Source organism: Dermacentor andersoni, chromosome 5 (genome assembly GCF_023375885.2).
Source record: "Dermacentor andersoni chromosome 5, qqDerAnde1_hic_scaffold, whole genome shotgun sequence".
Taxonomy (NCBI): Eukaryota; Metazoa; Arthropoda; class Arachnida; order Ixodida; family Ixodidae; genus Dermacentor; species Dermacentor andersoni.
In genome coordinates, this window is record NC_092818.1 from 100,124,863 (window position 1) to 100,149,613 (window position 24,751).

Here is a 24,751-nt window from a genome sequence, read left to right on the forward strand (position 1 = left end):
TGTCATGTTTACAGAAGTAACAATCAGAGTTATGTTTCACTACAAAAGCAGATTAAAACCACAGTCACATGCACTCCATCTTTTCTTTATTGGGCTGTCTATAGGTTACAGTTTTCTGAGTACAGGAAATGGTCAACAACTCGCCTATAGTTTGATCAGGCCCTCACTGGCTTTTTAAGTACTGAGCTAACAACACTTTAAAAATAACTGAAACGCAGCAATCAACAGTGCATTATTGTACTGTAAGCAGAGCTCTCGCTGTTCATGCCGCCGAGCTCAAATGGGGCATGTGGAAGCCCCAACACTCGGGCATTTCGCAAAGAGGAATGCGTTGGCTCCTTTGACTTGTTAACCCGCAGTATGGGCAACCAATGTGCAAGCGGTTTAGCATACAAGAGCCACGAAGATTATCACACAACAGCTTCTCGTTTCAAGCCAATTTCAGGCAGTTACAAACTGGTAACTATGCGGGCTGCAGTTATTGACACACAGCACACTAAATTTCACAGACAGGCTTCTGCACATAGTTGAAACGTGGCCAGTATTGTGCTGTCATGCATGCTCAAAGCAGTTACAAGAGGGTTTGCATACATGCTACTCGTAGCAAGCTAGTAGCAAGCCTCGACTGGCACAAGCTGCGGCAAAGTACTCATGGCTTCCCAGTCATGTGGGGAAACCTACTAGCAGCAGAATTTTGAGTCTAGCTCAATGAGCAATTCCATTCGCTTAATTGAACAAACATTCTTCCTGGATGCCTGGCCACAAGTTTCCAACATTATCGCACAGTGCTGCCTAAAGGTATTCTGAACACATTGATCATCACATAAACACCAATACTCTTGGATTCTGGTCAATGATAGTACATGCCCTAATGGGTGCTGTTCCAACATGTAAGTGCACATACAAAATATATGTCTGTCTTGACTATTATCATAACTACAGCAAACACAACAGAGTGTAGTGGGCTATGAAGATTGAAACAGGCTATATATGTGCACAATACTTGAGGGCCTATGTTCACCGCCGTACCCAGCGCAATGGGCTTCAATGCTTATTACATTGCAGCACAATGAAGCCAGGGACATTGACAACACATTGCGCTGGCATGGCTACAATGGTTAAGAGCAAACAAACATGCACATGGAGGCATGTTGGCAAGTCGGTGCTTTCAAATACTGGGTGCAAACGGCTCTAGGTGTAACAGTCAACTACTCTATAGACTCTGCAACTAGAAACAAGCTCTTGTAACAGCAACATTGATTTTCCAAATACAACACCAACGCCAAGACCTTTCAGTTATGATGTACAACAGCCACCGCTCATACAGTAGAAATATAGCTACTATGCAAGTCGACTGACATCACTAATGCTCGCTCCTACCGTCTACGCCACTCTGGCTGATCAGAAGCTTAGTTGGCTAGCTACAAAAGCCACAACAAATTGTCGAAATCTCATAAGGTGCTCTCTGAATGACGAATGTATTTGGTGCTACACTTCTACAAAATGGATGTACAGGAAACCATGATATGTTTAGGAAGCGTAGCAGAGCAACACTGCTCAAAATCTGTCTGTACCCCTCACATACCCCATCATTTTTTTGACACCCCATTCATCACAAGATTGCGCATGTGACCTTCTCTCATAAAAGTTAGTAACTGCACAATTTCGTGCACTTAAAATAAAGAAAGATAAGATCCGATGTCAATGAAGCATTCTTGCAAGCCGGCACATATTTGAAGGTGCAGCTTTCTGCGGAAGTTACGAAAGAAAGGCACGTAAAACAACATCCAAGAAAGACAATTCTTTCCACACACAGAATATAAATACAAGCATTCCCAGGTCTTGACATCGCCTGCTCACAACCTACTCTCTCTTCACCTAAGATACCATTCTTGGCTCTTTCTTGAACTATATATATGAGCCAATAAACACATTAGCTGTACAAATATGTCAACTGAATGCGAATGCCAAGGGTCTCTACTCTCTGTACACTGCTGAGATGCTAAAAGTCGCAACAACACTCATAAACGACAACAGTTTTGATGAAGCACCTGCATCATCAGTCCAGGTGCTGCGAGTAACAGAGCCGCTAGGAAGCATCATCCGTGACCTGCCTTGGTCCTGGAAGAACCTTTCTGCTTCCCAGTTTTTTTTTCTTCTCCTTGATCATGTTCTCAAACTCCAACCTGAAACATGTGGGGTCACATTCACTATTAAGCAAAAACAAAATGTAATTTTTTGCCATCTTCACGTGCAGAAGTTGAGTCATAAAGGAGAACTTTCAAAGTTTCAGAAACTGTACATGTTTAGCACATGTTAAATGATGAGACTTGGCAAACACTGATGAGATATTTCATTTGACAGGACAGTTAGACTTGAAATGCTGGACCTGGCATCATCACGATGTCATGACACAGAAAAATTTGCTGGCATTGTATAGCAACAATGTCACGCATGACTAACGGTGGTCATAAAATAAAGATAGTCACGAGTGCTTCACATGTGCTCTCTGGCTGCCCTTGCAGCAATGACAGTCACAGAGCAAACCAATGCATCATGATGTCACATCACTTCCACCTCCTATGCATTGAAACTGAAAGTGGGTCGTAGAAATAAGCATTCTATTAAAATGGGTAGAGTGCTCTGGCACCTGCCAGTATTTTTCTAGGATTTGGAAGGTTTTACATTTTCATTTAATGTAAAAGAAATGTCAAGTTGTATGTAAATGTCATGTTGATACCCCTTTAAAAAAAAAGGTCAATCACCAACACACACAGCAGTCATTCCTAGGCACTTTATCCACTCTATAGTGGCCTATGTAAACCCGACAAGTCAAATTTCAGTGTAATTTCTTTATTTGCATTTTTTTTTTAAGTCCATGGCATCTTTAAGAATGCACTGTCTAATTGAAGCTATATATCTCTACCTCAGAAATATCTAAATGTAATTTCTACAGTTCCCGAAAACGGCACTTTTTTTTTACTGTGTTTTTTTTTACAAATGGGGCTGATCCTGTTTGCTTGTTCGTCACATTTTGGCCCAGGCAACCACATAATAATGTCCACGGAGGCATATCTCGGATCAAGCCATTTACACTGCGCCTTTCAAGCGGAGCAAGCATATAACATACTTGCACCAGGTGTTGTCAAATGCCGACAGTTTTCTGAAATGCTCATTTTTATTTGCCGTACTACAGCTCTGTTCATGATGTGATGCCTGCAATGTTTCTTGATCCATGTTGCCAGCACAAACTAAAGTAGGACACAAGAAGAAGATACAGATACAACGTACGTTTGTGCCAAGTAAAACGGGGCACAAATAGGGGTGACAGCACCGCATATGCTACCATCCCAGTGTATGTGGTGCGCATGTCTTGTCTTTGTGTCCCATTTTATTTTGCACTGGTAAAACAAATCAGGAATCCAGCAACCACCTATCCTGTCCAACAGCATTGTACTTCCAATTGCCCGCAATGTTAGTGCAGATCACTGCAGCACATCATTCCTTCGGTCCACTGGCATTTGCTTTGCAATGCAGGTGTTGCCCGCAAGCTTCACGAATACATGAAGCAAATTTGCAAAATTGCACGCAAGGGTTAAAGGCCACCTCACAGAGGGTACCGTCACCGGGTGTGTTCTTGCATGTCCTCCTTAAGCGGAAGCTTTATCTCGGGGCCCACTCTGATGTTTCCTAATCAAACATATAAAACATAGAAATGCTTTTGTGAGACAACCCTTAGACAGATTTGCATTAAATTTATTGTACTTGAGAGGGGAAGTTAGGTTTTAATGATTGTAGGAAGCAGAATTTTAATTTAAAGTCTGGAATCTTTTACTAAGCACGTAGTTTACAAATGTGTAACTGTGTACCAAAAACTAAATTAACCCTTTCGCTGTCACTGACGTACCGGTACGTCATCGCGCTTCCCCCCCACGGTGTCACTGACGTACCGGTACGTTCTCTATCGTGCGTTCAAAATTTCGCGCCTGAGCGCAAAAACAGGCGCTCCTGGATTGGATTGGCCACGCCATCTGTTGACTCTTTCTACAAGTTCGTATATTCGTTCCGACCTGTGTTAACCCATGTATTGAAGAGTACGGTGCGACTGCCACTCCCCACTTTCTGTTTGCTGAGTGGCGCGGTGGCTCCGCGTTCGCTGGATCATGCGTCGCGCGCGTGTGGTTATGGGTTCAAGGGTTGTTCTGTAATCTCCGCTGGTTTGAAGGTTTTTATTTTTCTTCTGTTGGTGTGCCTGCTACGGCGCGTCAAGTTCAGGCGCACGTGCCGTTGCCTCTCCAAAAGGGGTGACTCGATTGCTGCTTTCGCTCTCTCGCCGCACCCTCGCTTCCGACTTGCAGCAGTAAACGTAAAGCCCTTCGAACTTTTTTTAGCCTTTTTTCATCTCCGTCTGTCTTCTTGATCACGCAACGTCCCATTTCTCTCCGTTGCGCGGGCGACTGAAAGCGCATCCTCCCTGCGCGCGGTTACTTTCGGATGGCTCGGCGCGCGGGACCTTCGTCTGCTCATGGGAGCGGTGGCTGAATTCCGATTCAGAATACGAGCAGAGTTCGGATTCGGACTCGGACAAAGTCGCTTGAGACGAAGAGGGTTCCGCATCGTCAGATTCGGATGTTGAACAGATTTTATAGTCAGGCTGATGATGATGATGATGTTTACTAACAACAGCTGCAGAACACTGAAATGTGCATATTGCATTGACTATGTTATTTGTATACCAATCATAATCAAAAATTAATTGCTATGTTCATTCCCTGTTATGCTCGTTCCCTGAAACCAAGCCGACACTGGGGGTGCGTCACGGCCAGAAACGTCCGACAGCGAAAGGGTTAAATTATGGGGTTTTACGTGCCAAAACCACTTTCTGATTATGAGGCACGCCGTAGTGGAGGACTCCGGAAATTTCAACCACCTGGGGTTCTTTAACGTGCACCTAAATCTAAGTACACGGGTGTTTTCGCATTTCGCCCCCATCGAAATGCGGCCGCCGTGGCCGGGATTCGATCCCGCGACCTTGTGCTCAGCAGCCTAACACCATAGCCACTGAGCAACCACGGCGTGTCTGTGTACCAAAAAAAGACGCCAGATTTCCGTAAACTGCATCCATTAGAGCATTTAAAGTGGACACATTCGTTACATGAATTTCCAACTTACATAAATTTGTGACAATGTTCAAGAGGGTTTTGCAGACGTCCTACTCGCATATTAGTAGTATATTTTAGAGCGGTGCATAATACATCAATATTGTCCGCTTTAGATGTTTAGTTTACACAATTGTAATATCGTTTTTTATTGACAAGTTAAGAGTTCTAAAATTGATAGTTTGTATTTTGACATTTCTCACATTTCAACGGGTTTTTTTTCTTCGTTTTTTTTTTAAATCGACGGCCTGAATAAAAAAAATCTGCTTCCTATGTTCACTAGATTTGAACTCTTTATTTGAAATGTAACAAACCTCATTAACCTCAGTGCAGTGGTCACAGAGAAAAAAAAAAATTGCACTCCCATGTATTTAGATAGGAGCTCCTGAGCTAAAGCTTCCTCCTTACTATCTATGACGCTGCAGACTCAGCATGCATCATGTCAATTTTTTTATTCAAGCTGTATGCTTCAGAGTTCAGTGGAGCCTATTAGCATAATCCAGGATTTTCCAGTTTCCAGGTGGCACTGAAATTCTTAATAAGTTTTCCAGAAGTATCAGGGGGTTTCTCTCAAGACCACGAGCCAGTCTCTCGAACGTATTGAGACATTGGGGGCTTATGATTACACCGAGTCCAGGAAATCATATTCACAAGTAAGTTGTGTTTTTTTTTTACTCCAGAGTAAGAGAGATTTGATTTCCGCAGATCGAAAGAGATTTACATTTTTCACTTATTGATTTGGATAAACTTAGTCTACAACCAATCCCTCTCGCCTGCTGCTCCATTACTGAAGCACAAATTCAAGCAGTAAGCAGATCCAGACAACAGTAGAACTTTGTTCACATGTTTTGCACAAAAAATAAAAGATATTTTAATCGGGAAAACGTACAATCAAAAGTAACTAAAACATTTGGCATACTCGACTGTAGTTGGCACTTATGTAATGTGAATCGTAATGTGAACTGTTGGTTTTGCAACTTTGGCAAGCTTTCATTTGCACTTCTCGAATTCGGCCTGGGTCAACAGCTTCTTCTGGTGGGGCTCTTTGGCAAGAAGTTTTCACATGCTCACTTGGCGCGAATCGTTACGGCATGAGATACTGACTCACATAAAGCTGGTGAGGCCCTAGCAGCCTGTAACCTGCGTAACTGTTGTTCTATTGCGTAGTAGTGTTTTAAATCTCTGACGGGAAACCAAAACAAAATCGAGCTTGTTGACAGCACCAGAATATGATGATGCCAGAGCGAAACATGACACTCGCTTTGCGCCGCCTGCTGTGCAGAATGGCAGTGGGTTTGCATTATCGCCTATTAAACGCCTGCAATACGCTTCCAATGGCAATACGCCACATGCTCTGTGACAGAGATAGGGTGAAGATGCTTATCACAATACGGTTCACGGCGACAGGTGTGAATGCGGCCCATGACGGCCCATGAGGAGATTTCCTGGTACCGGAATGCCGGTGCAAGTGTGCACCGCCATTTTCACGTGACATGCGTGGGTAAGTACAGCAGGAAAGCTGCTGCTGCAGTGCGGGGCTCGTGCCTGCGAGCTGCCCACAGTTTGCGTGGGATCTACATGGATACGTGGTTTACATGGAATCTAGTGGCCAGAAAACATATACGATCGCAGTTTGGCGATGTACTGAATGTAAGTGCTGAAAGATTTTGTTTTCAGGGAACATATCAACCGGTAAAAGAAAGAAGCACAACTGTATTGGGGCACCTTTTTGTGTTCTCGATTGCGAATGCTGGCGCCGAGAAACTGCAAGAATGGGATCATATTGACAAGGTTCTACTTTATGTGCTGGCTGTACACGACAGCCACCACTTGGGTGCGGCACACAGCATTATGTCATTCTCTGGGAGATCTAAATTTGCAACATCCCAGCACAACCTGAGCGCCCGTTTGACGATTCAGGTAGCTCCTCCAGAATGACTAGTGAAGTTCACCATGAAAGAGTGCTAAAGCTAGACTGATTATGCTTGCTGATCCTGGTTTTCCAACTAAAGCTGGCGGCAAAGTTCACCTCCCTTTAGTAGGGTGTTACATTCAGTAGCCATTTTTTGAACAACCACTATGTTATGCAAGTGAATCAAACTGAAAAGAAAAGCTGGCGACACAAGAGCGACACTGACATAGACCAACGAGATACGTCAAATCATGCACAATGAACACAAAAGCATGTTAGGTTAGGCTAGTAGAAGCAAAAGCATTACCTCCATGAAGAGGAGTGAAGCTCTCCTATCCTTCAAGGACGCGCTCAGCGTCGAATCTTTTGAGTGTTAGGGACAAAAACAATGCAGTTAGTTTCAGCAATAAACAGGAAGCACTGGTCAAGCAAGATGTATTACTTCGCAAAGGGGAGCACCATATTTTGTCACCTTTATACAAGACCCCTTTGCAATGTGGTTGCTTCGCCTAATGCAAAGCTTGGCTATTGATTGCTGAATGCAAGGGTTAGGCCTCAAGATGAACACAGGCAGCACTACACGAGTCAATAAATGTGCTTTACTGTGCGCAGGCAATGACACACACTGCTAATGACTACAAAGAGTTAGCACAAACAAGTTTTAGCACAATCATAACAAGCACAGAACATCGTTAATTCCGTGCCCACAACATGAACAGAACATTTCAAAGACAAGACTGGAACATTTGTGATGACAAGACATTAACTAGCACTCTGATACAGGGTTGCCACCAGATTGGTTTCCAACTAGCATTGTTGGATTTTTGTGGGTAGTGTTGGTCGCAAATTTAACTTCCTGAACCCCTCAGCTGGCTTTCCGGTTTTCAAAAAGGAAGAGATTTAGCACTTATGTCAAAAATACATGTCATATAAAAACACTATCAAATAATATACATCTGTTATATAGAAACAGAATTAGGTAACGTAAATTGACCTAATTAAACTTCTGAGATTTTGAGAATAATTTTGTTAAACGCCTAGCAGTGACTCCATAATTTGTAGTGCCAGTTAATTGCCATGGACACGGCACATTTCAGATGTCCTTTTATGTATTTGTTGGTTCCAAGTTTACTGTGCTGTTAAATAAAATTATTTTCATAAAAGTCTGGGTTCCGTTGATACAGCTTACCCCAACTTAATCTTTCCTTTTCTTTTATCCAAATCTTTAGTATCTTCTGATAACGGCTGGTTCAGCATATTGATAGCTGCTTACAACACCTATCTGACACCCTGCCAAGTCTTCTTTCTTTGGGACAAAGGTAGCAACCCTATCTCCATTAGAACAGGCTGAGCTCTGTGTTGCAGAAGCTTTCTACACTAAATGAGCACTATCTATGCATGGGCAAGTTGAAAGACTGGCAAGTTGCAATCAAGAGCGAAGTCTCAATGTGACTACGGTATATGAGGTTGTCATGCAGTTAATACAAATATGGCATGCATGGGCCAGCCAAGTGATGCAACCTCACTTACTGCTTCACTTTGTCTGGTATGCACACGTGGTCAAGTGGCACCACCCAAGACAACTCTTCGAGGCTATATACAAAACGTAGCTTCCTGCTAAACTTTGAGCTGAAAGAAAGTATTAAAAAAATGAGGTGCCACAGTACTCTAGGCAAGCCAGTGTTAGCACTCTAAAACACACTCTTTCTCTCTAATGGTACTCAAGTCGCACTAATTAATCTCCTATCTGTGCCTTTCTTACTCATTTTGTTATTCCGCTGAATCATGACATGCACTCCTAAGCCCTTCCCTGAAAGAATCTTACTAGCGATTATCTTGCAGTCAACCCAAAGCACACCTAAAAAAATGAACACTGAAGACGGATAGTTTGACTATCACGAATTCACTGCCCGATATCATTGCATCTTGCAATGACTACAAATTTTGCAACGTGCTCACAAGCCATCTTACTAATGCAGAAAAGACTTGTGTGGAAAAGACCTGGTCACCTCATAACTGATTTTTCTTTTCCTTTCTTTTTAATGCTTTTATGTATTTCTCTATCTATTAATTGTTGCTCAATTCCAATCTGTGATACGTTCAGCTATTATGTTCTCTTAGCAATGTTAGAGCAATTTTTTTATGTATCTTAACGTATCTGCCTATTTAGCACCTTAAGTCGATCAGCCACTAGTACTGCTTTTGTGTGTGTGCATGCACGCATGCATCATGTGTCTTTCTTTTTTTCTTTCTTTCTTTTAGCAGATAACCAATATTATTCCTTGAACTGGATTGCTCAAAGAGGCAGACATCATTTGCATGAGAAATCAAAATGCAGGTTTCGCAAATTAAGTTTTTCAAGTATTGCTTTACGGCACATACTACTGATATTTACAATTGAAGCCGGCGAGATTTCAAGGCATGTCCTTTTGGAACAAATTCTGAGGATGACACCAGTTTTGAGATATAGCTGCATTAAACTCAGGGTAAAAATGCACTGATGTTCCACTTACTTTTTTAACACGCTACTTTATGCTTTTATACATAGAAGCCCAAGAAATACAGCTCGGACCACCTAAAATGTAACTGCTTATAGCGCAGGACAGGACCTGATCAGGTCTTCCCCGTCTCCAATCCTACCCTTCCACAGAACTCAATGTATATATGCGTACTGCTTATAGTGTAGCCGCACGAGACAAAATACTGGTTCTAATGCGGCTGCCGGAAAACCTTGTAGAGAAGTGAGTGACACAGCGGGGTAGGCTTCTCAACGGGGCGCACTAGCAGGGGAGGGGTGTGTGATGAGGGCAATGCAGAGGAGGAAGACGCACGGTGTGAATGAACAAGCAGCAGAAGAAAAAAATGTGCACCTGCCTCCACAGCAGTGTGCTGCAAAAGCATAATGCAAGCTGCGCACACACGGAGGTTGCCTAGGTGACAGAGCACCCTGCCGCTGCTACTAATGGCCTCTAAGGTCGAACCACCCATGCCACCTCATCTCAGAGGCATGCTCTGCTCCGACCGCTTGTCAGCGGCATGTGTTCCACCCTAAACTCCGTGCCAAACATGTCGTCACTCTTCTGACTTTTCAGTCTGTGCGAGTTTGTGTGCGGAGAGTGCATACTTTCCTCTTTCGCATATTTTGATGTGTTATTTTGTCTGCTTCGTGTGAAGACTGAGGCCAGTACTCAGACGTGTAAAATTTCAACATTCGCAAATTTAAAAGGCTGCAAACAACCCAATCACAATGTTTCAATTGTCAGGTATGCAGGGCTGCTTGGTCTACATGTCATGCACATGTGCAGGCTTTGTAAAATTGTTGCTTTCTTGGTAGTGTGCTACCGCTTATAGTGTGGATACTATTTGCCACTTTGGCAACTTATAAGCGATCTACACTGTAACTGGAATGCCGCATATTTCATTACGCACTTCCTTTGGGAATGAATGACTGGAAACTGGTATCATCCTAAGAATTCATTCCAAGTGGATATGCCTTGTGAATTCACCAGCTACAGTTTGCAAATTGCAATATGTGCCTTAGAATAATAAGAACTTAATTACCAAGAAATGTCAATTAGTCAATTACCCAATTCAATTTTCAATGTCCACCTCTTCAAATAATCCAGCTCACATCCAGCCTAAATAAATACCCAGTATTTATAACATGCTTGCAAACAGTATGACACGTGAGCCAGGTCAGTGGACACAAGTAAGAAGGAATGAGTGCCTGGACTGACCTGATGAAAGGCCTGGTCATAATGACAATAGTCTTGAGCCAGAACGTGGGGTGCACTAGATAAAGCCCTTTCAGATTTTTCCGCAACCTGCAAGAAATGGATAGTCACAGTTCATTGTCAACACAGCGCTGCAAAGAGTTTTTGACAAGCATGGAATAAAAGACTTTTTTTATTATTTAAATGCACTAACCTTGATAGAACATCAATGTTGCAGGGTTAAGAACTCGCAGAGCAAGCCCCTGGCAGAAAGCAAGTGCTAGCACTGCATTACAATATGCTGCAGTTTGTCTCAACTACATAATATACCCTACCTCTAGAAACGGACAAAATGCAAACAACAGAGCATCGTAGCACAGATACTGAGATACAGATTTAAGAAACTAAAATGAAAATTAGACACTAATAAAAAAATTATGTATTTCACGATATAAGGTAATGCGCAAAATGAGAACAAGGTAAAAGCGGGAGCCAATGTTTCGGCAAGTGGACTTGTCTTTTTCAAGGCGATATGTGCTTTCTTCAGCACAGTATATATAGGTAGGGTTCTTCTACTTGAAACCCTACCTATATATACTGTGCCTAGGAAAGCATATGTCACTTTGAAAAAGACAAGTCCACTTGTCAAAACATCGGCTCCTGCTTTTACCTTGTTCTCGTTTCGCACGTCATCTTGAATTTCTATCTCCCGCCTTTCCCGTGTTTTCCCCATGACATAAAGTAAGCATTTCCACCACAGACTGGCATAGCATAACATGAATTATGTTGTCTCGTAAAAGGGTCCTCAACCACTGAAAGCACAAGAATTTATCTTGCAGCAGCAGCAGCCTACAAGGCAATCTCTTAGCAAACATTCTCCAGCAAAAATCATGTACTTCGGATATGTTTCGTAAGTTTAAGTGTGAGCACTGTGTCTCTTATGTTAAGGCTTGTGTTGACTTTGGTATTACCTCAGTGCTATAGTATACGCTACAGAGGACTGGAGTTTGTATTTCATGATTATGTAATTACTAGTCAGTTACAAAGATAATTCATACAGGACTATAAGGAAGCAAGTAGTTTAGATGCCATTCACAATGGTCAGCACAAGAGTTGAGGAGTGGCAACTCCAGAATTGCAATGTTTCTGGAATCATTCCACATTTTAAAGCACCGGGAATGCCGATTCCAGAACGGAGTCGGAATGGAATGAGCACATAGTCACGGAGCGTTAAATGTTGATTTTGTGTGCGACCACAAAATCGGTAAAACAAGACTTGCCCAACTTATTACATTTCTAGAATTTTACTCAATACAGCTTTTTCAGTATCAACCTATTGGCAACTACCTCTGCTGCTGTAATTATAAACAACACGGTATACTATACATTCTACATTTCTGACGATTCAGAAGCTTTCCTACATTACAATGATGAAGTGCACTTAAAGACAACAACTTTTAGTTAGAGTTAACTCCTTAGTTTTAGGGAACATTTAGTTAAGGAGTTGTCAAGAATTATTCGATTTAGCAAGAGCATGCTTCAACTATGACAAAGGAATGCAAGGCTAAAAATGTCCATGTCCACAGTGATTTGGAAAGCATGCTGCATTTTTTCGCATACTGTCGAGTAACTAGAAAGAGTCATTCCAGGCGGTCAGATAGGTGCGCTAGAAAATTGTGTCTGTTCAATGCCAGTAAATGTGAAACAAAAAAAGGCAGCAGACATCAACGTTTCTTTTGACTGTGAACTCATTTAGTGCAAAAGCACCTTTCTCCATAAATACCACCATCTTAGTTTTGCTTGCCTGCTTTTTCCTGAAATAAATAGCACACGCCCACCACAGGGGATATGGTGCAGGATTATTTTCTACTTTGTTTTACTCAAATGAGCATAATTAGAGAGATTACAGGCTACATTGCCCTAAAGAGATAAGAGGCCATAAAGCGTGTTTGTTCTTATGTGAAAAAATAATATGTAACATCATTTGTTACATTAAGAGTCCACAAAAAATTAGTTTGTCGCTAGGCGCTCAAGCGCAGTAAACTTCCATTAATTGAACTCCAGTTAATTCGATTTTTTAGTTAATTCAATCCCGACTGAACATCTCAACTGGCACCCATGCATTTCTATGGGCACAACCTTGTGTTATTTCGATTGTAAAATTGGCCTTCGCCGGATAATTTGAACTTGACCAGTGAGCACGCACTCGCCTGACACCTATGGTGAAAACAGCAACCCTTTTAATGACAGCGTCTGTCTTGGTGGAGCTTAGGGAAAGTGAATGTGTTGAACATATGTTCTATCGAAAACGCCTATTTTCGGCCAGAATTTTCAAGCAACAACTGTAGTCCACAATGTCTGATTACAATATTTATCCAATTCTAACCTGAGCCATCCCCCCCCCCTTTTCTTTTTTTGCAGGGAAGTTGGGCAAGAAATTGGCTGTGCAGTGCAATGAACGAAACCAAAACTGCCTTTGCAGCACCATATTGTATATATGTAAATAGTTCGCCTTTACTCAATCCTCTTTCCCTATCCTTTTGCTCCCCTCACCCCCTGTCTACTCCTCCACTGCTGACCGCGGTTCAGGTGTCAGCAGACTGCACTAGACAGTTACTGCGGTCAGTAGCAATTTTCCTTCCCTTCCTTTTCCTTCATTTATCTATCTATCTATATATTTATCGTGTTTGATTTGGGGCATGTTCGAATGGGCAAATACTGCCAAATGAATCAGTGGTGTGTTTGGCGTTTTTTCAACATTTTGTTTAATTTGACCTGCCGGATAATTAAACCAATTTTGTAATTTCTGCGAGGGTTGAATTAACAGAAGTCGACTGTAGTAAACAATTGCATCTAAAGCATTCCATTTACTGGAGTTGTAGAAATGGAATGAACCAGCTCAGGCACTCCAGGAGTGGGAATGGTCGAACAATCACCATTCTGAGGAGTTCAAACGAGTGGAATTACGAGGATCTTCACTCTCTTCAATGGAGTGGGAATGAAAGGGAGGGCTCCACTCTGCAACTCTGGTCAGCAAATTCCTTTGACTTTACAGTCAGATCAGTGTAATTAAAGCCATCTCTGCACTCATTCACTTTCTATGTTCCATCTATGTCCACAGTGTTCGAGTAAATTACAAATTTAAGCTGAAAGCAGCAAACAAAGGAAATAAAGCAGGTGCTTGCCTTCTGTCAATCATCTGGTAGCAGCGCTTAAGCCACCCAAAGCTGGGCATCTTGCTGCGCTCAGTGGCCCCATGAAGGTAAATCAAGACGTAGCTCTCAACCACCAGTTGGTCTAACGTTGACAAAACGTATCTAGAACAGAGTGGTCACAACCAGTAATCTAACAATGCCATTCAGGACCAGTGACACACAGGAACACTGACACAAGGAAAAATTTACAGGTTTGGCTAAAGACAGGGCAGCTCAGTTTTACCCTAGAAAATACTGCATCACCTCAACCACAACAGCTTGCATACTATAGCACTGTCTGTCTTCTTCTTGGTATTTTCAATAGGGCTAGGTAATTTCAAGGATAAAGCTGCAACACGAGTATTGTATGCAAATTTAGTAGCAACTAACAAAGGCAGCCCAAAATATAATGTGTCATTCCAACCACTCCTAGTGTTTTTTTTTAGTTATATTCAACAAAAGCACTTCGAATAACTAAATTCTATAGCTGCAACAGCTTATGTTTATAACATATCAGCATGCATAACTTGAATGCACAGTCTTCATGCTCATGTTTCACATCCGTTAGTTGAAAGGGAAAGCTTGCCATCCAACTGAACTGTAACACAAAGTCACAATTGAATCCCATAGGAGTTTCTCAGAAAGAAAGCATTGCAGTTCAAAGAATTCGCACTGCTCCAGGGTTTGAACCAGGGATGAACACCTTTCCAGGGCAGTCACTCTTATCATCTGAGCTAACCAGGAGGCTAGCAGATCGCAGAGTGAGGCCGGATTAATCAACTTGAAGCAGAGGAACACTTAATGTGGCAAATAAGTTCTGCCGGAAGCTTGAAAGGTGAAGGAATGTTCGTGAACAGCAAAGACAATTTTTCGTAGCTTCGTGCTAGCTTCAATCTTTACTTTTCATAACATTGCCTCCACCTTGCATATTTCCACACAACCGATTTGTCATATCCAATGGTTTTATTTCAGAAGCGGAGTGCTAAGAAGAAATATTGGGCAAGCAACTAATTCTCATATTACAATTGCATTTGCACTCAAGAGAAATAAAGAAAACAACATCGAATTAGCAGTCCTTATGTCAGTGGATGTTCCAGATCTGTTAGAAACCATGACAGCATGCAGCAATAGTGAAAAGTTGTCCATGACTGATCAAGAAAGCCTTGATAAGCACTTACAAAAACAGATTATCCATGACATAGTCATAGTCTCTTCGGCACCGATCAGGCAGGTGGCATGCGCTGAACACAATGATGGCTTGACGATCCTCTGCAAAGTAGCCTGACAAAAACAATGAAACACAATGCCTGTACTATAAGTGGGCAGTGGATGAGACACAACTGCGTAACATACATCAGCAGGCCCAACGGGCACTGCCATGTTGAAGACTGGACTATGGCGGGCACCTGCCATGGCAGGCAAAACAAGCTTAATGCAATAGCTGCATGAGATTTCAACACACAGCTGGCATAGCGCAAAAGGTGAATGTATATGGTGCAACAATTATGTAAGGGTGTATAGAGTTACAAGCCTACCTTTATTTTTGCACTTTTGTCTAACGCTCACTACAGGCCTCCAATTAAGCAAACGGTGCAGTTGTCTTTATTGAAAAAGTAGGTGAAATCTGTCAACCATAAGAAAAAGTTCACATGACAATTACGATACTCCCTAATGCGACATTTGAGCGCAGCTCTATACGTGTTTCCATTTCACAATACATTGGCTGGCACGGACAATCTGTCTCATGCAGCACATTGCAAAAGGAGCGAAGTGCGGTGCAACTGCATCACTAATTGGGAGATAGCGAGAGACAGCACGTGGGTGACGCGTGGGCGCAATTCACAGCATCCACTGCAAACAGACCTCCACTAATACAGTGCTTTGTTTTCATATACAGTATCGTTCAACATGCTCGCCACATGCCATTGGTGAATAAACAATGCATGATACTCTGATACCATCTCATAGCCATTGTCACCACAGAGCTGCACTCAGATTTTCTTCTCACGCTTTCGCCATACCCTGCTCCTTCACTTTCCACCTCATGCTTTTACCGCAGCCTCCTCCTCCACTTTCCTCCTCGCGCTCTCCTCACTTTTCATTCCCCACTGCGCTCCACGTTCACTCTTTCATCGTTCGCTCTGCTCGTTTGCTCAGTTATGCCGATGCCGAGGCACTCCAACGCTCAACGCAGGAACGGGCGCTGAAGAGCTTCGCGCTAGAAAGTACTTTCCCTACAACCAATGCATGCACAGAAAGCCACAAGCAAAGCCGGTACACCTGGTACATGACCACCACTGTGAAGCCTCTAATTCAAAGCTGAGCAAGCGAACTATGGGGAAATCTTACTTTTTCAGGGCTTCTACATTATGAAAAGCCCTGCAGTCAGGTGTACAGCCCTTGTGACATGAGTCTGCAATTCACAAAAGGTGCTCTTCAGGGTAAAAAGATGATTATCAACAAAACGCCTTGCCATCTTAGCATCTGCTGCTATGCAGAAAGTGGTTTGCTCACTACCTCCCAGCAAGACTACCTCACACCCAGCAGACAGCAGGAAGAAATTGTTTCTGTGCTCCAGAAGCACACAGCTGGCTCTAACATTAATTGTGGCAGCGACGCACACCACATCTAAGGCATTGGCGCCGCAGTGCTTCACACAAGATGCATCCATACCTCCATGCGACAGCACCTTCTTGTAGGGCTCGATCACCCTCATGTCAATCTTGCGCTCAACACCCCCCACGTTGCAAGTCTTCCAGCTTCTCTCTTCTGCGTACTCTTCTCGAGCAGACATCTCAGGAATTGAGTCACTCAGGGTTGAGTCATCTCCTATTCAGGGCAGAAACCGTCAGTGTATGAAACACTGGATGCATCAAAGGAAGCTCAACAAAACAAAGCAATACTACGAGAATAGACAGAAGCCAACCTATGGAAATAGTAGAAGTTTTCAATATAGAACAATGTAAGAAGGATTGTCATCAACCCTTTGGTACATCTCTCAAAAACAAATAGGATATTTTCGGATCGGATAGCACTGTAATGGATGACAATAAAACTTGTCATTTCGTTACAAAAACAAAAAGCCCATTCTCAAATAAAGCATTTAGTTGCCAGTTAAAGCCCCATGTACACGCATGTCCCCTCTTCTGTTTCCATGCACTGCAAGTTCATAATTGAAAGCAAAAAAAAAGACTGCTACAGAAACCCTGGGAATTGTTTTCTAAGATGTAAGCATTTTTTGGCTCGGTCGTTACGTCACTTTTGCTTACTTGCCTTTCCTAACTTATGCACGTCCACCAATCACTTTTCCAGTGCCAAAGAAATGAAATTCGCGTACTGAGCATGGTGGAGATCAGTTGCCAGGAAGCTGCATGGTCTCTTCAAAGCGACTGTATCAACTGCGGTGAAACCACAACTGGTTTCACCGCAGCTGTGTTGCCCTTTTTTGAATTTTATTTTATATTTTCCATTTTTTGTTACGACCATGATGCGGTGACAGCGACATCACCAGTCTTTTCTTGTTTCTTTAATGCCACCAATCAGTTATTATTATTTTTATACTCAGCAGCCCCACAGCAGGCTTCTTTGCACACTCATCCGTAATGTGGGTAAGTAAGCTTTCAAGGTGGCCTGACGAGAACAGTTCTTTATCTGATCAGTTTTTATTTTTGCTTGGTTTCAATTGTTCCTTATCGCTTATAAAGCTACCAATAATCTACATTTACACTACTGTAATGACTAAATGTCAACTTCGCAAATTACGCGTTCTTGTGCAGACACCAAGGTATTACACTTTTCACATGACCGACAGATTTTGTTGAGGTACTCTCCAAAGAATGCTGCGAACGCAATAACATCTTCACTCCGTGGAACAACTTTTGACCATAAGCAAAAGGAAATGTATTTTTTTGTTTTTTTCTTATCAGTGCTTCTACACACATTTTGAACTGCACACACACACACACACAAACTGATTTGCACGCTGATCTGACTGATCTACATGCATACTGATCTCTAAACTCTGACTGCAGTACTTACAGCCTCCTTTAATAAATTTACCTTCACTCTGACCGATTTGCAGGGTCCAACATTCTAGGGCAACACTGGGAGTGCGAGAGACGTCAAGGGGGGGGGGCAGCGAGTGGAGGCAGCGAATTTGTTCAGACTACCTAAGATCTTGTCATCTGCACCTGAATCTAAGCACAAGGGCAACGGCGGATTCCCCATTGAATGCGGCGGTCATGGTAGGGAGCCGAACCTGTGACCTCGTGCTAAGCTAGTGTACACTTCCAAACAGTCCTTAACCGATTACCACTAAGGCCTAACCCGTACACAGTCTGCAAGACGTTTGTTTGTTTGTTTTTTCTCACTTTTCTCTAACACACACTAGCAGCACTCACTTCCAAGTACAGAGTCACCCAGTTCATCAGGAGTCTCGATATCTGGCGTTGCCAGGTCGTCCGCAGGTGAGAAGACATCTCCATCGCTCTTGTTGCTCATTGATGAGAGGCTTTTCTGGTCATCGTCAAGACCAATCTGGGCACGAAGAATGTCTGGGTTCACTTTAATCTTGCGCCTGCTCCTGTTAGCACCACTCAGGCTTGAGGGTCTCTCTGAAAGAAGGAACAGTGTACCCCTTGGTGAAGTGTTGCACCAGTGCAGTGTAGGTGGACTGTCAGATACAGTAAGACAGGAAAGACAAAGGCCGAAAACGCAGGCAAAGCAGTGACAGCTAGCAGGTCCGTACAATAACTGATTTTTTTTTTCTAAAATTTTTAAACTTATGTCCTGTGCTTAGATGATTTTTTTGTTGTTCTGTTTCTTTCTCTTTTAATTTCACAGCAAGATCATATTTTCTTGGTTTACATCATTCAATGAAAGGCTCAGCATCTCAGCTTGCCTGATTTCTCCAGACAAGAAATGAACAACTACCATTGTAAGCATACACTCACCAACGGAGGAGTGAGCTGCTGCAGATATATGGACTAGTTTCACCAGCTTTCAGAACTTAAGCGTCAGAACCAACCGAGTAAATAACAAAGCCAAGCATTTTATTGAATGGTGCGAACAAACAAATGCGATCGTGCTGAAAGAAAAAAATCTGAGCGGGAACAAAGCATGGTCAATGCAAAATCTTATTTCAAGTCATCAAAATAAAATGCAGGTCACTGTAGAGCAAATATCGGAAACACTATTTCACTGATCACCCACTGTTGCAGCTTGAATTGTCTTTATGAGAAGACATCCATGATTGATTTATTATCTACACTAAAAGACATAATTATAGACGGTAACAGAAAGGAAGTGGCCTTTATACCTGCGACTGCCTTGCAGTAATGTGGGCACCTGAACTACCTCGCAGTCAAGAGGAAAATCAAAGGGAGTGTTATAAAAAGAGTGTTATAAAAAGGACATGAATTCAAAGAGAAACTTGCAGGGTGTCTACCAAGTTCACATTTTCAAATTCCCCGAGTTTTTCAGGTTTTCCCTGAGTGGCTTTGCAAGATTTCCTGAGTGACACAGAACTTTGTTTTATGTCAAGGTGGGTTGACACCATGTTGCTCTATGGTGCCACTCTCTAGTAAGCATGCTAAAAAATAAAAAATTACTTAATCCAGTTTGAGTAGTAAGGAGCAGAGTTTATTTTATTAAAAAAGAAAACAGAAGGGAAGGGTTCGTAAAATACACAGCAAAATAAAATACATTCGAAAAAGGTAAAACCGATTGTCAAGAATTTCCAAATAAGAATAAAAAGGAGATACATCATCATTATCATCATCAGCCTGTTTTATGTCCACTGCAGAACGAAGGCCTCTCCCTGCGATGTCCAATTACTCCTGTCCTGCACCAACCAATTCCAACTAGCACCCGCGAATTTCCTAATTTCATCGCTCCACCGAGTCCTCCGTCGTCCTTGATTGCATTTCCCTTCTCTTGGTACCCATTCTGTAATCCTAATGGTCCAACTGTTATCTAAACAGCGCATTACATGACCTGCCCAGCTCAGTTTCTTTCTCTTGATGTCAATTAGAATATAGTCTATACCCGTTTACTCTCTGATCCAAACTGCTCTCTTTCTGTCTCTTAACGTTATGCCTACCAATCTTCGTTCCATTGCTCTTTGCGCGGTCCTTAACTTGTTCTCAAGCTTCTTTGTCAGTCTCCAAGTCTCTGCCCCATATGATTCTGCCTCATATATACATATAGAAGCAAATATTTTCGAACATGAGCTATTTCTATCATCTGATAGCAAGCTCATTGGTGTGAGACCCGAACTTTGTCACGAGTGAGATTCTCTCTAACAGCTGGTAACCACAACTGTCCTGACATACTCCCAGCCCGCGCACAACACCTCAGTGTTGCATTTCACTGCTTTAAAGAGTTTATTTTGCTTTGTATTAGGGACACCTGCATCTCGGCATCAGCCAACACTTTGTTTTTTGGACTCAAGCTCCTTCAAAGAAACGGCAGCACACTTCCTTTCCCGTTCATTCGTCAATGTGTAGGTCCTTTCTGTTCTCGTCCTCTTTCCACCGCGCATTCGCCCCGCGTACCATTTGAAGCATACTCATCAGTTGCACAGTCAACGTCCGATTTTTCGGCCTCCCTGCGAAAAAGTCCGAAAAATCAGGCTGTCAGAAAAAATTAATGCGTGTCTTTTATTGCCTTAAAGGGCTAAACTCGCCGCAGGCACATCAGAAAATGCTCTGAAGGCCTGCCAGTACACATATTAGGCATATCGGTGCTCGTACTGTGGTAGGAGATGGCAGGTGCACGCGTGTAATAGTGAAGGAATACATACTGTTTACCGCGACAATTGCCTCTTCCCACGCTTGTTATGCTTCACCGCAATACTTTCGCGTATGCTTCACCGCGTAACATTACTGTATTGAGGCGAAGCTGAGTCTCGGGAACCGGCATTATGCAACGCGCCGGGCTTTCCGAGCTTCGAAGCCAATCAAGAGGACCATAAAGGTGAATTCGGTGCCATTGCTGACAGCGGCAAATTCTTTCAATGAAAAACACGCCACAGAACGGTAAGAAGCTTAACAGCGAACGTCTAAGCAGCAAGGCCAAGCGTTGCTGCGGTGGTGGCTACGGCTGCCAGCGGATTTGCATGCGAGAGCGCCGGTTCCAGGCGGTAAGGTAATCAAAATGACAGCGGTGGTGGCTTTGATTAATTCCGTTTAGGACCTGCGGTTACGGCAAAGAAGTCCGGAAAATCGGACGGCAAAGGATTCTTGCACAAAATTTCAGACGTTCCTATATATATGCTCTATGGGGTATGTGCTGGTGCCGCGAAGCCGTCCGAATTATCGGGCGTCCGACAAGTCGGTCGTTGACTGTACACTGGCAACTCCTCAAGCCGATGACACGGCGTCAAAGACGATTCGTTACGATTCCTCTCTGTTACTTAAGCGAGCAACGACTTTTGTTCCCTTTCAATAATATTACAGCTAATTTTCTCTGATAGAAGCACAAATTCAGAGTTTTCCCTGAGTATTTCCAGACTATTAAACATTCCTGAGAATTCCTGGTTTTCCCGGCTGGTAGACACCCTGGCAAGGACCTGCCTCCACGACCAGAGGCATGTATGTATGCAGAAGCTGGTTCCTAACCTGTAGACTGATTGCAACACTGTCATTTATAATTTCATCATTTTCGCACTTACCACAGCTCTCACTTCGTGCAAACGACCTTTTCACACATATGAGAAGAGTAATGTGCCAGTATAAGCCAGGCTTGTTGTTTGCCTTTACTGTGTGCAAAAGGGCATTCTTTGCGTGACGTCAACTAGTGCAAAGGTTGCTTTTTAACACGTTACACAAGAGCATAGCATTTAGTTACCCAGATACTGCAAACTAAATCCAACACACATAGAGCGAGAAATTAACTCAAGGGTATGCGAAAGCAAAAGCCTTGACAAAGGTTTATCCATAGGAACCATGCACAACACCACAAGGCTGCAGATAAGCGGTAGTCGAACACCAGCCCTAGTTACAAGACGACCAGAAACTGCAAACTGGACTGTTGCACACAAACTAGTGCAGGCAGAGAAAAAGTAAAAGTGTTAGTAGCTGCGCAGCAAAGATAGCGTGTTAGTGATGGCCGATGTAAAGCGGTGTCCCACAAACCTGCAGGGGTACTGGAGTCATTTTCCTGTAGCCTTTCTTCTGAAACAAGCTCGGGTGGAGCATCAGCAGCAGTAGCAGTGGAAACACTGCTGTTCAAGGGTCGTTCTGCATGGGCCATTACAGGCAGTTCTGGATCTGAACGGGCAGTGTTCATCTTAACCTCTTGCTCCTGCTGGGAGAGGTCGGCTGGCAGCGATGACAAACTACGAGATGAGTCAGCCATAAATCTGCTTGCAATTCCAGTACCAGGAAGCATATGCAGTTTCTTTAGGACTGACTCCTCGACATCTATTCTTTTCAAAGAGTGAAAGGTCTCAGTCTCCAGAACGCCATGGCCATCACCATCGCCGCAGTGAGCTGTACCCTTCTTTTCAAGGCTTGCCGTCTTGTTCCCATTGCTGCAAAGGCTAGAGCTAATGTCGTCCTCCTCATAAGCAACCACTACGATGTCACTTGAGTCATCTGTGAATGGCTCTAAGTTAGGTACAATCACTTTCTTCTCCCGACTTTGATGACTGTTGCCATTCTTCAGGCTCTGGCTCCCTCCTGCCAATTCTACGACAGCCTCTAGGATGTTGTCGTCAATAAAGCTGGCGTACGAGACATAGTTGTTGACAATTTCATCCACTTCCTTCGGGGTCAACAGGTCCTGAAGCCGCCCAGTCAGAACGTAGCCATCCTTAATTTTCGTCTCGTCAAAGCACCTTCTGATCTTCACAACGAGTTCTTCGTCTGGTAGTTCTCCAGAGGCCTTCTCTTCAAAAAGAAAAGAGTTGCCGTTGTCCAAGGTAGGAGGCAAGTTGTGCAGATTAATGCGAGCCACGTCATCAGAATACAGTTCGATTGCAGGGTCTAACGAAGTCTTGCTCGCATTGGGTGTCGAGTGTTTGACTTGGGCATAGGAGTCATCATTCTGTGAGGAAAAACCAAAGCTGGGCAGTGATGTCGGTTCAGCCTCTTCATTCTCAGACTCAAACTCAGGGCTGGAGGATGAAATTGTGAGGGGCACTGACAAAGATGATTTTTCCAAATTGGGAACAGCCAGTCTGCCGCTTAGGAGACTGTCCTCGTAGTATTCTTCCAGCTCCGAAGCCAGGCTCAAAGGCTGGCTCAACTGAAGGTTGCTGACTTGAGCCAGTAATGGGGAAGACGAAGCTGTATCATCACAAAACAATGAACAGCATTACTCTCAGTGCTGGTACAAAAATAAATGCTTTGTGTCGTCATAACCTTCACTGCTCAAAACACAAGTGCTGCCAATCATTATTAACATAAAATTTCATATCTCGTGGGAATACAAGCGAAGACACGTGTCATAGGTAAAAAAATAATGCTCGAACATGTTAAACACAGATGCTCCAATTAAATACTGACACTCTGCATACTTCTTTTTTTTTTTACTTTTTCTTTTTAACATTTAACTTTCTAAAGATAAGCTGTTGAAATGACCCAAATTGTGAGTTGTGAAAGCAAATGTGATTTCCACAAAACATGTTTGGAAATTCTAGACCCAATGGATAGAGGTACGTGTGACAGAAGCTACGACAACTTGGTATGAGCGTCAACGGCAAAATATGAAATGAGGAAATGGGCCAGTACCTCTTCGAGTTTCAGAAACTGACATGTGGTCTCCCCGAGACAAAACTTCATCATCTGTTTCATCTTCACCGCAGGTTGAACCCTGCAATGCAAAAAAGACATTTCGTTACGAACAGCACAGCAAAATAATAGATGATGCCAGGTTTTTGCTATGAAAACGTATATCTTGCAAAGCAAATGTAAAAAGTTCGTAGCTGAAAAATTCATAATGGCAACACGATTTTGTGACTATCTAGTTGATCAGAATTATACGTAATTATTATTGCAAGATATGAAAGATTGAAGATTTTTATTGCTTCAATATTTTCAGCTGCCAAGTATGTACCATGGAAGAATTTATCTATTTCTTTTACCCTCGGGGGCTTTCGGCACTAGAGAGCGGAGTGAATTACAAAAGAAAGTGTGAGATTATTTGCTAATTATACAAGGTTGGCTGAGGGTCTGCATGGTTATCTTTAGCTCCATTATGACGTTATGCCACGTGGCAAACCAAGCGAAAAAAAAGAAGAGAGAGAAAATAAGTAGCATAAAAACAACTAACATTACTTCGCGCTAATGCTTTCTATTATACAATATTAGCTGATGCTTGGATAAAATTTTCATTATTATTAATAGATACCATATATAGGGAAGTTATAATTATATCAATAATTACTGATTAGCAGGATGAACATCCTAATTAACGCTGTGGTCTATGGAGGACACCACAGCAGAGGGCTACGGTTTAATTTTGATCAGTCTGGAGATTAATGCGTACTTAAATTCAAGTACGCAAGCATCTTGGTATACCACCCTCAACCAGAGGTTGGTCATTATGACTTCAGTGCTCCATATCAAAAGCTTTACATGTCACTCCCACTCTACAACCAATGAAGCATGCAATGCTACATGTCAGATGCAAGGATGATTATTTAAATGAGGACATTTTAAATTGCGACCGCAACAACTGCTCACCAACATCCTCGTCTCCTGCTTTCAATTATGCCTAGGTCAACGTGGAGAGCACAACTTCAAAACAAATTGTCGGAACTGCATTAGC

At 42.8% G+C, this 24,751-nt stretch overlaps 1 protein-coding gene across 4 annotated transcripts in view; it reads right to left on the minus strand.

The window, feature by feature from the left end:
• Window positions 1-69: 69 nt before the first annotated feature.
• LOC126530954 (uncharacterized) overlaps window positions 70-24,751 on the minus strand; it is a 64,706-nt gene continuing 40,024 nt past the window's right edge. For 2 of the 4 annotated variants that reach the window (XM_050178286.3, XM_050178287.3), the window contains exons 13-21: window positions 23,713-23,794; window positions 22,114-23,268; window positions 18,379-18,591; window positions 16,652-16,807; window positions 15,157-15,259; window positions 13,970-14,101; window positions 10,809-10,895; window positions 8,602-8,700; window positions 70-2,186 (exon numbers count right to left, since the gene is read on the minus strand). In XM_050178286.3, coding sequence (XP_050034243.2) covers window positions 2,090-2,186; window positions 8,602-8,700; window positions 10,809-10,895; window positions 13,970-14,101; window positions 15,157-15,259; window positions 16,652-16,807; window positions 18,379-18,591; window positions 22,114-23,268; window positions 23,713-23,794 — 2,124 coding nt within the window. In that variant the 3' untranslated portion in view covers window positions 70-2,089. Of the gene's footprint in view, window positions 2,187-7,378; window positions 7,435-8,601; window positions 8,701-10,808; window positions 10,896-13,969; window positions 14,102-15,156; window positions 15,260-16,651; window positions 16,808-18,378; window positions 18,592-22,113; window positions 23,269-23,712; window positions 23,795-24,751 lie in introns of all 4 variants that reach the window. The other 2 variants (XM_050178288.3, XM_050178289.3) reach the window with 2 other exon arrangements.